Genomic DNA, 14,075 nt, shown 5'->3' with positions numbered 1-14,075 from the left:
CTCAACCCTCCTCTAATTCAACCAAGTGCCAATGGTTCTAGACTCTATAGGCATATGGTAAATACCTCTCAAGTGCATCCTCTCCGCCTCATTCCTGCCCCACGCCCAGCTCCAGGCCAGCATCATCATTCACCTGCACTCAAGCAACCATCCTAAAGCATCATCCTCCCGCCAGTGGTGCTAACTCTCCAAGCCAACCTTCACCCTGTAGCCAGAGTGGTCTTTTAAAACCAGTCCCTCACTCTTCCCTGTTTAAAACCCACCCGTGGTTCCCCATTGCAAGCCTCCCAGTAAATCCCAAGATCCTGAGACAGGCAGTCAGAACTTGTGAGTCCTGCCTTCTCTGCTGCCCAACACACACGATACTGTCCATTCACGGAGAGCCTTAGCTCTCTTTGCTGGACACCTTCTCTACCAGTTCTCACACTGTCCACAGATTTCCAGAAGTGGCCTTTGTCTTTTAGGAGTTAGACCTTCAAACATGATGAATTATGATCATGATTCAGCTCTGATGGCATCTCCTCTATGAAGTTTCTTCTCCCTCTTTACTCCTGCTGCGTGTTTTACGTACCCAGTTGTAAACCCCACTGAGATGTAATGAGTTATTTCTGGGCTGGAAGCTCCTTGAGGGCAAAGACTTGACTCACTCACTGGGCATCTGCTAGCACATACAGTGCCTTTGTGTGAGTTAGAAAAAACGTGCGTCTTCCTCTGAGCTGACACAACCCTGTGATAATGTGCATGGCTTGGTCAGCAGAGCATGGCTGGATTTTGCCCCCCATTTGCTCTTTCCACTCAAGCTGTTTTGTGCAGGGCACAACTGCAAGAGCAAATGTACTCAGTCTGTCCATCTCCTTCATAGTGTTCAAGGGATGGATGCCCAAAGGAAAGGAAGTCATAAGCAGGGAGATACACAAGTAAGGGGGCACTTTCTCAGTCCCAGAGGTGGGGGTGAAGTTGGGCTTCACCATCTGCAGGTGGATTCTGGGACCTAAAGTGGGGCTGAAGGAAGTGGCTCCAGCGTCACAGGGACGAAGCTGAAGAAGATGGGACACACCACTGAGGTTTGAAGGAAATCCTGAGTAGGGAGCCAAGCTTTGATAGGTGACAGAAATGAGCACAGGGCAGGTGGAGGTCCCAGTGCAGCAGTTCCCATGAAATTTCCCCGAGGGGCTCAGGATTTCTCTTTGGCATTTCCTCGTCCCACTGGCAGTCCTGCCTGTCTCCAGAAGCAGCGAGATTGATTTTGTTTCTTCTTCTCCAGAAGATGGCAGTTGTACCTGGGACCCAGCGCTTAGAGAAAGCTGGACACCTTCCTCCCTCCATTCTGGTGGGCCTGAGGCCAGCTGAATAAAGCTGCTGCTGCCCCTGGCAGGCCCAGAGGAAAGATTGATGGCATGGATGTTGCTGGGGCTGGCCAATGGAGCCATCAATTTTCATTTAGGAGAATAATTAAATATTAATTTTCACTTTGTTAAGCTGGGGAGGGGGAACAAAGCCAATCCTGGCAGTGCCAGAGAAGGCCAGGCAATGTTGGAAGACTGTAGATGAAAGGGTGGGAGGGGGCAGCTATATTCAGTCACCAACCCCTCCAAGACCCCAGACCCCACTCTGTCACCACCTTGGCTCAGATAACAGAGAATGAGTTCTGGAGCCGGACTACCTGGCCTCAAAACCTATATCTTCCCATTAGTAGCTACATAACCTTGGGCAGGTCACCTTTTTTCAATGACTCAGTTTCTTCATCTGTAAAATGGGAATGCCAATAACAATACCTTCTTCACGGAGGATTAAATGACTTCGAATATGTAAAGTTCTGGAATCCATAAACGTTACTTACTATTATTTCTCTTTTCTTCCCCACAAATTATCCCAGGAGGCCAGGGCTTCACAGCCCTTATACCAGGTGCTCCTAGCCTCGTAGTCTTCCAGGTACCCCTTATCCTGTGGAGCCCTGTGGCGGGTTGAGGAGGGGTGTTATTTTCCCAAAGTTCATCTTAATTTTTTCAGTGCCTTTTAGTTGCTTTCAGAATAAAGTCCAAACTCCTCAGCCTGGCATCCAAAGTTTCCTCTCTAACCAGGGGATCCTTCTGTGGATTCTCTCCAGCTTGGCCCACGCTCACGGGAGCCCTCCCCCACACTTCCAGCCCCGTTTCACACACATCCTGCTCCTTCTGTCTCCGCACCTCTACCACGCTGTTTCTCACATGGAATGTTACGGCTTGTCTCGGTGACACTTAATTCTAATTCTAGCCACAGAAGTCATTTACTCTCATGGTTGGATGAATGACTTCTCCTCCTCCTCCTACTAACGCTGCTGTTACTATTACTACTACTACCCCCACCAGCTAACCTGTATTGGGTTCAGCCCTTTATATGACTTAGTTCAGTTACTTATTACAACAGCCCCAGGAGTTCAATTTGACAGATGAGGAAGCTTAGGCTTAGAGAGGTGAAGACTTGCCCAGTGTCACAGAGTTAGTGAGTGAAGCCTGGATCCACGCCCAGGTCTGTGTGACTCCAGAGCCTGCACACAGGGGACTGGTGAGAGTGATAAGTTGGTGTTACTTGACACTAAATCTTCAACAGTGAGGCTTCAATTATTAGGGTTGGTTCTAGGATCTGACACCCCATTAACAGCTTGCTCGGCGCTAGGCAAAGTGTGTCCCGTTGCTGGACAGCTCCAATTCAAAGAAATGACTTCTTTAGCTTGAGATGAAGGTAGTGTTTCTGTTCTTTACAAGATCGGACACTTAAGTTCGTGAGCTCATCCTAGGAAAAGCGCTACATCCGTCATTGCTGAATATCACTACGGTCACCTTCAAAGTGCTCCCCTTGGGAAGCTATGCACTGACGCCAGTGCCTAGTCCACCCTTCAAAGCAATTTTGGAACCATCAGAGCTGTCATTGTACTACCCTTGATGTCCTGAATGTCATCAAAATGTCTTCCTTTCAATATTTCCTTTATCTTCAGGTAAAGAAAGAAGTCATTGGGGCCAGATCAGGTGAGTAGGGAGGGTGTTCCAATACAGTTATTTGTTTACTGGCTAAAAACTCCCTCACAGACAGAGCCGTGTGAGCTGGTGCATTGTGGTGATGCAAGAGCCATGAATTGTTGGTGAAAAGTTCAGATCGTTTTCATCTCACATTTTCACGCAGCCTTTTCAGCACTTCCAAATAGGAAACTTGGTTAACTATTTGTGCAGTTGGTACAAATTCATAACGAATAATCCCTCTGATATCAAAAAAGGTGAGCAACATCGTTTGAACAAGTTCACAAACTTAATTGCCACACGTTGTATACCCACTGATCCTGATCCTTTCCTCTGGGACCACCCATAGAAAACCAAATCCCTCTTCAGAATCTGAAGGTGATTACCCCCACCTCCAACAGTAATATTTATCAAGATCTTACTCTGTGCCAGGCACTTGCTAAGCCTCAGTTAATGCTCATGAAAGCCCAGTGAGCTAAGCGTTAGTATCACCCACTACTTATAGATGAGGAAATTGAAGTCCAAGAGGCTAAGTAATGTATCCCGAGACACAGAACTGGTAAATGGAAGAGCGGGGATTCAAATCCAGGTCTGTGAGACTCAAAAACGACTATTATTAATTATTATATTAGGATGCCTCTCTAGTAAAACCCCCCCTATCTTCTCCAGCTAACTAGCTCCAATTTCTTTAAACTGTAATCCCATGTATATATTATGTCCTCATCCCGTCATGGTCTCTTTTTGGTAGGCTAATGACCCTCTTAAATCTGAGGCCTTGGACTGGACATAGTCCCAGGTTTAGCCTGCCCAAGACATTTGCATACTGCTCTTGTTCTAGACGCATCACTCCTTGGACAAGAGAACATGAAGACGGGTAGTGTGACTTGCTCTTGGTGAACTCATGCTAGTTCCTAACAATCGCCACTTTCTTCCTGCCACATGGTCAACAGGTCCTTCTTTGCCTTTTGTCCAGTGACTAGCCATTAGCCAAAGCCGTACTAGGTGTCATGGGTACATAATGGCCTGGCTGCCCGGAGAATCAGGTCTCTCTTAATTTCAGCCAAGTGTTTTAGGTGCAGAGAGAAGGCAGTCTTGATGAGTCAAGGCACCCCAAAAAAACACTACAGAAAGATGACCAGAGGGGCGTGCCATTAAGGACCTGAGAACTGGAGAAAAGGGGATACCAGCCCAGAAGAGCCCTAAGCCATGTATCTGCATCCATGCTCACCCCAGTGACAAATGACACCTGAAACCATGACTTTAGCCAAGGTAGGTGAATTCCAGTGTAGCCTACCACACTGATGCCTCTCCTCAAAGATGGGATGGAACCATTTCTTTCAGCCAGAAGAAGAACCTGTAGCAGCAGTCCAGGGCACAGGTAAGCCTCTCCTAGAAAGATGGCTCTGCTGCCAGTTCCTGGTTTCAGTCCAGCTCCTACGTGCTGCTTTGGCATGCACGTAGGGCCTGTCCCCAGCTTGAGGTGATTCCCACCCCCCAACCCTGGTGGACTTACCCCTGGCAGGGTCTTCTGCTCGTGCAGTGCACTCTGGGCCTTGAGAGCAGAGTCCCGGGCGCAGTAGGTGAGGAAGGCACAGCCTGGGGAGGAAGAGGCTGGCTCAGGGGGTTTCCTGAAACCCCCAAATACTCTTCCTGGAAATACTCCATTAAGTTGACAAACTCAAGGCCACTCTCCTTTAAGCAAGGACACTGCTTCTTTTCTGCCTCCTACCCTCTCTGAAATGAGGGGTTTCACGTGCCTGTGTCCCAGGCTCTGGCTCCCTTTCATCTGCTCTTGACCTCCTGCCTAGGGAACATGCGTCCCCACACCCAGTCACATGCTCATACAATCCCACACCTCTCCTCCCGACTCCAGCCATAAATCCTGTTGGGGTTAAACCTCCCTAAGCGGCTTTGCCTTCAGCCTTAAGCCCAGCCTTGCCCCTTCCTTTTTGGATTCACACTCACAGAGTCTCCCAGAATCAGCCTTGATTCCTTCCCAACTCAGTTTCAGATGGGAGGGGGTAGAAGAGGAGAAGGAAGGTTGGGATCCAAGTCCAGGACCCCACAACTCCTTTCTAACACTTCCCTCTTCCAAGTTTGAAGCTGAGGAATGGGATAATTTGAAGCTTAGACGATAGGGCTGGCTTAAGGGCTTCCTGTAAGTGGGAGCTTCCAGGACCTCCAATCCCATCCAAGGAGCTTGATCTGTCAGCTCTCCCAAGGTTACTAGAGAGGGCATCTTAAAGGGTTATTGTGCCCCAAATCTGACTTCTCTAGAAGAGCTACTAGATTATGGGGAAGAGGAGTCTGGGTTGAACCAAAAGTCCTACCCCTTTTTGTTCAGCCTCAGAACCTGTGGCCTATTAGGAAACACTGGGGTAGGGATCTCTTCCTTTCCAACAGTCATTGAGCTCTCATTCAGGAAATATTTACTGAATACTTACTTATGGTGGGGCATTATGATGGGCTTGGGGATAAAGTGGCAACAAGACAGACACATTCTATGCCTTCGTGTGGATTATATAAAGGATCACGAGGGGCATGTAACTGAATCCAAAGGGTTGAGGAATGTCGCAAAGAGCCCACTGAGTCTGCAATAACAAATAGGGTTTAACCAGGTGACAAGAAGGGTGGTGGTTATTTCAAGAGAGGGAATGCCACGTATGACGACTGAGTCAAGAATTCAGTGTGTTGGAGAAATGGGTGGAAGGCTAGTATGGTTGGAGATTGGTGGATGGAGGCAGAGTAGCCAGTGAGGTGTACAGGTATCAGGACATCTATAGTCTTGTACACCTCAGTCTGGATTTTTAACTTTTTTCTAAGAGCAGTGGAGAGCCACTAATGGGTTTTAAACAGGGTTGTGGCATGGTAAGATCTGCATTTTCAAAAAGAGCCTTTTGAGTGTAGGAAGGAGAAAGGCTGAAGGAAGAGAAAGTGGATGTGGGCAGCCTTTAGGAGCTTGGTGCAATTTTCCACTTAGACCTCAGTGGACTAGAAAGGCAAATGGGAGCTTTTCTCCAATGCCTTCTATGTGGCTTCCCCCTTAAGGTGGGTGGATATTTACTGTTTGTTGAGTTAATGGCACCTTACCTGGGACAAATTCTCATCGTATCAATAGGGAAACTGAAGCCCAGAGAGTGTGTCAGTGGCAGGATAGGGTTTAGAATCTCTTAACTCCTAGGCTGAGGTTGTTTTCAGAGCACTGTGTCTGCCTCCTTCAGCACCCAGCCATCAAAAGGAAAATGAGTCACTGGCTTTTGGACGTCATTGTTGCTGGGGAGAGGGTGGGAAAGATGCTGACTTGGAGACCCTCCCTGGTCATCTTGCAAGGCAATCTGCCTTGGAGAGTTGCAGGTTGGTTTGGGGCTAAATCACCAAACATCGGAGTACGCTTACTTCTCTGTTCCGTCTTCTGCCACCAAGCCATATCAGCTGACATCAGAACTGGGCAGGGCTGGGGCCCTGTCTGAAAGGCTCAGGGACCCAACTGCTGCCTAAAGGAGCCCATGTGGACTACCTGAGATAGGGGGTGGAAGAATGAAGGATGGAATGACAGAGAAACATGGCTTGAGGGAGGGGTGAATGAAAAAACAGGAAAAATTAGAACTAAATGGAGAGAGAGAATATGAGGAAACAGTCCAGACACTCTGATGATGTTTGAGTGAGAATTAAGGTATTCTATACACTTCCCATATTGTAAAGATGACCCCCCAAATTAGCTTCTATTTACATACTGAAATAAATGTCTAGAAAATAAGAAAATAAATTGCTATGGATGGAGGACAGCCAGGCAGCCAGACTGCATTAGAAGGAATCTGGGTGTTATGCTCTTGTCCTTTCATGCCGTGTTTAAAATAACCCCACCCCAAAGGGTAGGAGATGCTACCTACTTGGTCCCAGATCTTCTATGGGCGTTTATTTTCCTGAAGTCACTAGGAACTCCCCAAGGCCTCCCAATTGAAAAGAGGAGGAAGCCTGATTACAGCTCCCTTAGGGAAGTACCTTTAGCTGTTATCCAGGGTCTACCACTTCTCTCCCAGGAAAATCATGGAGGATAGTTGGTGAACTTTCCCTCCCCCAAATCCTGAAACCACAGCATGGTGAAAGTAGGGAAAGATAAACTGTTTCTCCTCAAATCGTTTCCTTCCCCCATCCATGTATGACATGTGACTCTGGCTCTCTTACTCCAGCCCAGCCTGGAAACACTTTTCTGCATGTAAACAAGCCTCCTCCCTCTCTCTACAGGAAGAAAGGGGTGTGGCTGGACAGGACTGTGATGCTTCTGTCTTTCTAGCAGGGGCAGGGAGAAGACCCCTTTTCTGCTTCTTCAACCTGACTCACCCTAAGTCTCTGGCCCACAGGCTGTGGTCCAGGACCAGCCCGTGAGGAAGGGAAAAGAGGAGGCCATAAAGGGCAAAGTTGAGGCACAGGATTGGGGTGATTAGGGGATGAAAAAAGTGCCGGTTCAGCTGAGAGGAAACCTGAGATGAGGGGGCACAAGGTGGCAAGAGTTCCAAGCCGAGGTTAGGGTTCTGGACTCAAATCAGAGGCAGACAGTGTTGGGATTCTGGCAAGGGGTGGGAGAGATTGGAAGTTACTCTTAAACATCAGGGTGGAATTTGGAGCTGAGAGCCCCCTGGGAAGGGAATTGGATTTTGTGAGTTCACTAGGCCTGGGTTCTGAAGAAGGGGAGACTTTGGATCTGTGGCATTTTAAGGTGGCAGTCTAAGAGTCAAACGAAGACTCTGGAGTTTGGCTGGGCTTGGAGGCCAGAATGAGGGGTGCAAGTTCAAGATGTGTGTGGGTGGTTATGCTTAAGTGGGGTGGCATCAGATGGAGGTGTTCAGGAATGATTGAGTCCAGCATTTGGAGGACTGAAGGTATTAGAGACCTAGAAGGTGGAATAAGTTTCCAAATTCCAGGCTTTGGGATGTCTAATGGAAAGAATGGAGGGAGGTCCAACTGAAAGGCAGGGACTGTTGGGATGTGAGAGGCGACGAGTAGGAAGTTTGAGAACATGTCAGAGGACCAGAGTGATGATCAGAGGAAGGACAACAGAGAAAATTCTGGGTTAGGGGTTCTGTGATCTGGGGAGGATACTGGGCTGAATGAGGCTGATATTGGACTGCCCCTAGGTAGGGCTAGGGTTGGGGCTGCGGTTGAGGCTGGAGTTTGGGTTGGGCCGCACTCTAATCGGATTGGGGCTGGGCAGGGCTGGGCAGGGCTGGGCAGGGCTGGGCTGGACTGGGCTGACCCCGCGCACCTTTGTGGAGGCCGGTGAGCCGGTCCTTCAGCACCGTCAGCTCGTAGATTCGGCCGAACTCCTCGAACAGCGGCTTGAGGTCCTGCTCGTCCAAGCCCCGCGGGATCTGCCCCACGAAGAGCTTGATGGCGTCGTGGTCCTTCATGGGCACCGCAGGACCTGGGTTTAGCCCGCTCATGCCGATGCCGCTGTCCGCGGTGCTGAAACCCAGGCGCGGGCCGGGGCCGGCGGGCGGTGCAGACCCTCCGGGCGCCGCGGCCATATCCCCGCCCGGCCCGCCCTCCCGCCGGTCCCACCGGTCCTGCCTGTCCCGCCGTCCCCTCCCTGGACCGGTGGCGAGGGCCAGGAGGGAGGGGGCGGGGCCCGGGCAGCGAGGGCGGGGGGCTGCACAGGGGGCGGGGTCCCTGGTGGAGGGGCGTAAAAGGGGAGGGGCGGGCTGGAAAGAGGCGGGGCCGGGGGCGGGGCAGGCCCGGGCCGAGCCTGCCGGACGCTGGGGTCTGGTTTCAGGTGCCCGCTCCGCTCTCTCTGGGCTCCCGCCGGAGCTCTCCCGGAGCCGAGCCCTGAGCCCCAGCCCCCGTGCTTGGTGACGTCAGGCAGCTGGCCGCCGAGTCTACGCAAATGATTTGCATAATGAGGAAGCAGCGGCCAATCAGAGCTGGAGTTGACCGGGCTCGGCCGGGGGCGGAGGGGCGGCTGGGCTCACGCGCGCCTGCTCGCCATGGCAACCGGACCTTCGGATGCCCTGTGTGTGTCGAGTATGTGCGGGCGTGGCCGTGAATCGCGCGTGTGCGCCTTAGACCGCGTGAGGGGAAGTAGCTTCGTCATGCGTCTGCGGGAGTCGGAGCTACACCCCTCCTCACACACAAGCACACACACAAGCACACACACCTCTAATCACAGGAACCTTTCCTGCGGGGGCGGATGGGGATTCCTCTCCCTTTCACACTCCCAAAGCCAGTTCCTCCGAGCCATCCTACCCCGCCCCATCACACATCTCTCTTCCGTGTCTTCAACCACTTCCTTACCCACGAGCCTCAAACACGTTCTTCCTTGCACCCACCCTCTGTTTTAAAAAAATTTTTGAAGAAAGAAAAAAATAATAAAACAAAAACTCCAAAACACTCTTTGAACTCGGATTCCTCCTCAGGAGGGTGAGAGAACTTATTAGCCATATTTGCTCAGATGCCTAGTTCATCGCAATTCCGTGAGCTCAAAAGAGTTATCCACCTTTTCTGGAAAACGAAGCTGAGTGAGGGTCCAGTAGGTTAGGACCAGGCCCGCCCCTGACATCTGCAGGGCCTATTGCAAGAGAAGAAATGGAAATAGACAAACAGTGTGTTTATATATTTAAAAGATGTAAAATGAGTTCAAATTTGTTCAATAAAATATGTTCGCGTCTCATTTTCACAAATACATGTTCATAATAAAAATATATGTAAAGCTGTTTTTTATATGATTGAATGTTGGCAAAATATCAGAGCTGATGGAATTTTATTACTCTTGCTCATGTCTGAGTATTCTCTTGATGGGCCAGTGATGTTTGGACAGAGGAGTAATACAATAAAGATAAATAATTCATAAATTATATATTTATTTTACAAAACTTTTTCTTGTCTTTTTTCAAGTAAAATTGCTAACCTGTGTCCACTGACTGTTCTGAGAAACTCTCAAGAGCAGCAATAGCAATTGGAATCAACAAAATATTATTCAGAAATAAATTGTGATTTTTAAAAAAAATATTATTTTTTAAATTTTAACAAAAGTTACTTCTTGTAATTACCTGATTACGAAATGGGTTACTAGAGCATTTTACTTTCGTCCAATTCGATGTAATTTTAAATTTCCTTTGACCCATGGATTATTTATAATTGTATTGGTTAGTTTTCAAATGTTTGAAGATTTTCCTGTTATCTTTCCGTTACTGATTTCTAGTTCGAGTCCATTATGGTCAGAGAACATGCTCTGTATGATTTCACTTCTTTTGCATTTGTTTATAGATGTTTATGACCCTCAGAATATGATGTGTCTTTGTAAATGTTTTGTTGGTATCTGAAAAGAATGTATATTCTGCTCTTGTTGGGTGGAGTGTTCTATAAAAGCTGATTAGATCCTGTCAGTTGATGGTATTGTTGAGTTCTTCTAGATCCTTGCTGACTTTACGTCTAGTTGTTTTATCAACTGTTGAGGGATGTTGAAGTCTCCAACTATAATTGTGATTTTATCTATTTTCCCTTTTAGTTATATTACTTTCTTTTTTCTTTTTTCTTTTTAAGGGGAACAGGACTTTATTGGGGTACAGTGTGTACACTTCCAGGATTTTTCCAACTTAAGTTGCTGTCCCCCCAGTAGTAGCCATGGCGGGCACAGTCCGGCTTCAGGTCCAGCTGCCGTCGCTAGCTGCAGGGGCGCAGCCCACCATCCCCTGCAGGAGTCCAACCAGCAACCTTGTAGTTGAGAGCCCACTGGCCGATGCGGGAATTGAACCAGCAGCCTTCGGTGTTAGGAGCATGGAGCTTCAACCGCCTGAGCCACCAGGCTGGCCCTACTTTCTTTTTTTCCTGCAAAAAGTTTTAATTGTTTCAATTTGGTCCATGGCATGGGAGGGGGCTCCAGGGTGGTTAGAAGCCTGCCTAGTAGTTTCAGGGAGAGGCTCAGGCAGAAGCCCAACACTAGGGGGATGCAGAGGGGCCCCTCAAAGGCCTCTGGACTCCAAAGTGTCCTAGTGGTACTTGAGGGTGAGCTTTTCAAAGAGACACTTGCCTAGCAAAGCCTGGGGGCCAACCAGCCTGTGGAGGTTAGTCAGGTGGTCACCCATCTTCTTGATGAGTTTCACCTCTTCATCCAAGAAGTGGCTCTCCAGGAAGTCATAAAGATGGGGGTCTGTGTGGGCAAAACACAGGGCATGCAGATCCAAACGGATCTGGTTCAGGTTTCTCCATGACCATGGCATCTTCCATGGCTTCCTGAGTTTTACCCCACTCATCTTGGAAAGGCTTCTGTAGGTCCCGGAAGAGGGTGTGGCCACCACACTGGTTTTGCATCTTCAAGAGATGCTCGGCGCCTTCATGTTTCTCCTTGGCCAACTCATGGAAGAAGTGACCCACGCCCTCCAGAACCACAGTGTTGTGGTTGAAATACAAGCCCAGAGAGAGATATGTGTAGGAGGCCTGCAGATGCAAGTCGACCAAGTGGTTGATGGTGGCCTCCACCTTGCTGGAATACTTTTGACAAACTTGGGGGCTCATGGTTGCTCAGCAATAAGGGGTTAAGCCAAAAAATGGTGTTGGCTGGTCTTGGAGGCTGAGGATGGCTGAAATGGTTCTGAAGGTTGTGACTGGAAAAGAAGTTGGAAGGTGGTTGGAGACTGGAAGAGGGACATCCCTGGGTCTGTTCTGTCCAAACACTGCTGAAGCTAGAGACAGATCTGAGGGACTGACAAGGACACTGCCCAGTTATATTAGTTTTTTGTTCACATATTTTGCAGCTCTGTTGGTTGGTGCATACACATTTATCTCTGTGTTCTTGATAAATTTCTTGCTCTGAGATCTACTTTATCTGATATCATATAGCCAACCCTGATTTCTTTTGGTTAATGTTTGTATGGTATATCTTTTTCCATCCTTTTATTTTCAACCTACCTATACTGCTAAATTTCAAGTGAGTTTCTTGTAGACAGCATATAGTTGGGTCATTTTTTAAAAACCAGGCCACTAATCTTTGTCTTTTAATTGCTGTATTTTGACCATTTACATTTAATGTAATTATCAACATGTTAGGGCTTAATTTTTTTATCAAACATTTTGTTGTTTGTTTGTTTATTTATTTACTTATTATTATTGGGGAACAGTGTGTTTTTCCAGGATGTCAAGTCTTTTTTTAATCTAGTTGTGGAGGGCACAGCTCAGCTCCAAGTCAAGTCATTGTTTTCAATCTAGTTGTGTAGGGCACAGCTCTCTGGTCCATGTGGGACTTGAACTGGTCACCTTGGTGCTATGAGGACCACAGTCCAATCACTGAGCCAACAAACTGTCCACCAAAGGCTCAGCTCCAGGCTCAAGCAGTTGCTTCTCACTGGACCATGTGAGAATCGAATTGTCGACCTTGGTGTATGAGCGCCACGCTGTAACCACCTGCCAGTGCTCTAACCACTCAGCCCCAAACTCAAGTCGTTGTTTTCAATCTAGTTGTGGAGGGTGCAGTTTACTGGCCCTTGTGGGAATCTAACTGGCAACCTTGTAGTTAAGAACTCACACTCTAACAAACTGAGCCATCCGGCCGCCCCAAGACTTTATTTTTTGCCACTTAATTTTTTGTTTTCTTTTCATTCCCTCTGTTCTTCATTTCTCTTGTTTTCTTTTTTCTACCTACCTATGGGTTATTTGTTTCTTATTTTAGATACATTAAACATACATATCTTAACATAGTCTACTGGTGTTGATATTTTACCAGTTCAAGTGAAATGTAGAAAAGTTACTTACCTTTAAGTCCCTTTATCTTCCCTCATTTATAATATAATTGCCTTAAGTATGTCCTTTACATACTTTGAGAACCAATTCAGACAGTGTTATTCAAAAACAATTTGGAAAACTCAAGAGGAGCCGTAAAGCCTATAATATTTACCTATACTTTTTCTTCTTTAATTGCTCTTTCCCCCTTTCATGTAGTCCAAGATTTCTTTTTTTATCATTTCCTTTATGTTTTAAGAACTTCTTTAGCCATTCTTTTTTTTATAACCTTTTTTAAAAAAATTAGGTTCACGTGTACAAAGCAACATAATAGTTGGACATTTAAACCCCTCACAAATTGATAACCCACCCTCAAGCTACCACCCCTCTGACATCTTATATAGCTGTTACAATACCATCAACTATTTTCCCTATGTTGTACTCCACATCCCATGACTATATATACCTATATATTTAGTTATAGTTGACATTCAATATTATTCTACTTCACCTTCAGGTGTATAGTGCATTGGTCAGGTATCTACACAGTCTGTGATACGATCCTCCTGATAGGTCCAGTGCTGATCTGGCACCTTACATGATCTTTACAACATTGTTGATTATATTCCCCAAACTGTATTAACTATCAATTTATATTCCTAAATGCCTTCGTCTTTTTCACCCTGACCCCAGCCCCATTTCCATCTATCACCCGATAGATCTAGTACCTATCTGGCACCACACATAGTTATTACAATATTGTTGACTATATTCCTTATGCTATAACCTACATCCCCATGACTACCATATAGAACCCAATGTGTTCTTCTTAATCCCTTCCCCTTTCACCCATCCTTAACCCCCTCCCATCTTAAAGAAGTCCCTCTAAGAGTCCTTGTAATATTGGTTTAGTGGTGATGAACTCCTTCAGCTTTTTCTTCTCTTGGAAGCTCCTGACCTGTTCTTCAATTCTAAATGACAGCCTTGCCGGGTAGAGCAATCTTGGTTATATGCTGTTGCTTTTTATCACTTGGAATATTTCCTGCCACTCCCTTCTTGCCTGCAAAGTTTCTGTTGAGAAACCAGCTGACAGTCTTATGGGGGCTCCCTTGTAGGTAACTAACTGCTTTTCTCTTGCTGCTTTTAAGATTATCTTTGTATTTAATCTTTGGCATTTTAATTATGATGTGTCTTGGTGTTGGCCTCTTTGGATTTATCTTGTTTGGGACTCTCTGTGCTTCCTGGGCTTGTATGTCTATTTCCTTCCCCAGGTTAGCGAAGTTTTCTGTCATTATTTCTTCAAATAGGTTTTCAATTCCTTGCTTTCTCTCTTCTCCTTCTGGTACCCCTATAATGTGAATCTTGGTATGCTTG

General features: G+C 47.1%; 1 protein-coding gene and 1 pseudogene across 4 annotated transcripts in view; both read right to left on the bottom strand.

Annotated features, from left to right (window-relative positions):
- Positions 1-8,912, bottom strand: part of CELF6 (CUGBP Elav-like family member 6) — a 30,613-nt gene extending 21,701 nt beyond the window's left edge. Inside the window, exons 1-2 of one of the 4 annotated variants that reach the window (XM_019735985.3) lie at positions 8,257-8,912; positions 4,507-4,589 (exon numbers count right to left, since the gene is read on the bottom strand). In XM_019735985.3, coding sequence (XP_019591544.2) covers positions 4,507-4,589; positions 8,257-8,518 — 345 coding nt within the window. In that variant the 5' untranslated portion in view covers positions 8,519-8,912. The remainder of the gene's footprint in view (positions 1-4,506; positions 4,590-8,256) is intronic. The other 3 variants (XM_074328227.2, XM_019735983.3, XM_019735982.3) reach the window with 3 other exon arrangements.
- A 2,063-nt stretch (positions 8,913-10,975) lies between these two features.
- LOC109449559 (ferritin light chain pseudogene) lies at positions 10,976-11,501 on the bottom strand (annotated as a pseudogene).
- Between the last annotated feature and the right edge of the window lie 2,574 nt (positions 11,502-14,075).

The sequence above is a fragment of the Rhinolophus sinicus genome, chromosome 3 (genome assembly GCF_057876585.1).
Source record: "Rhinolophus sinicus isolate RSI-liver-muscle chromosome 3, RSI-T2T, whole genome shotgun sequence".
NCBI lineage: Eukaryota > Metazoa > Chordata > Mammalia > Chiroptera > Rhinolophidae > Rhinolophus > Rhinolophus sinicus.
The sequence above is the reverse complement of the archived record's forward strand: the minus strand, read 5'-3'. Positions and strand labels throughout refer to the sequence as shown.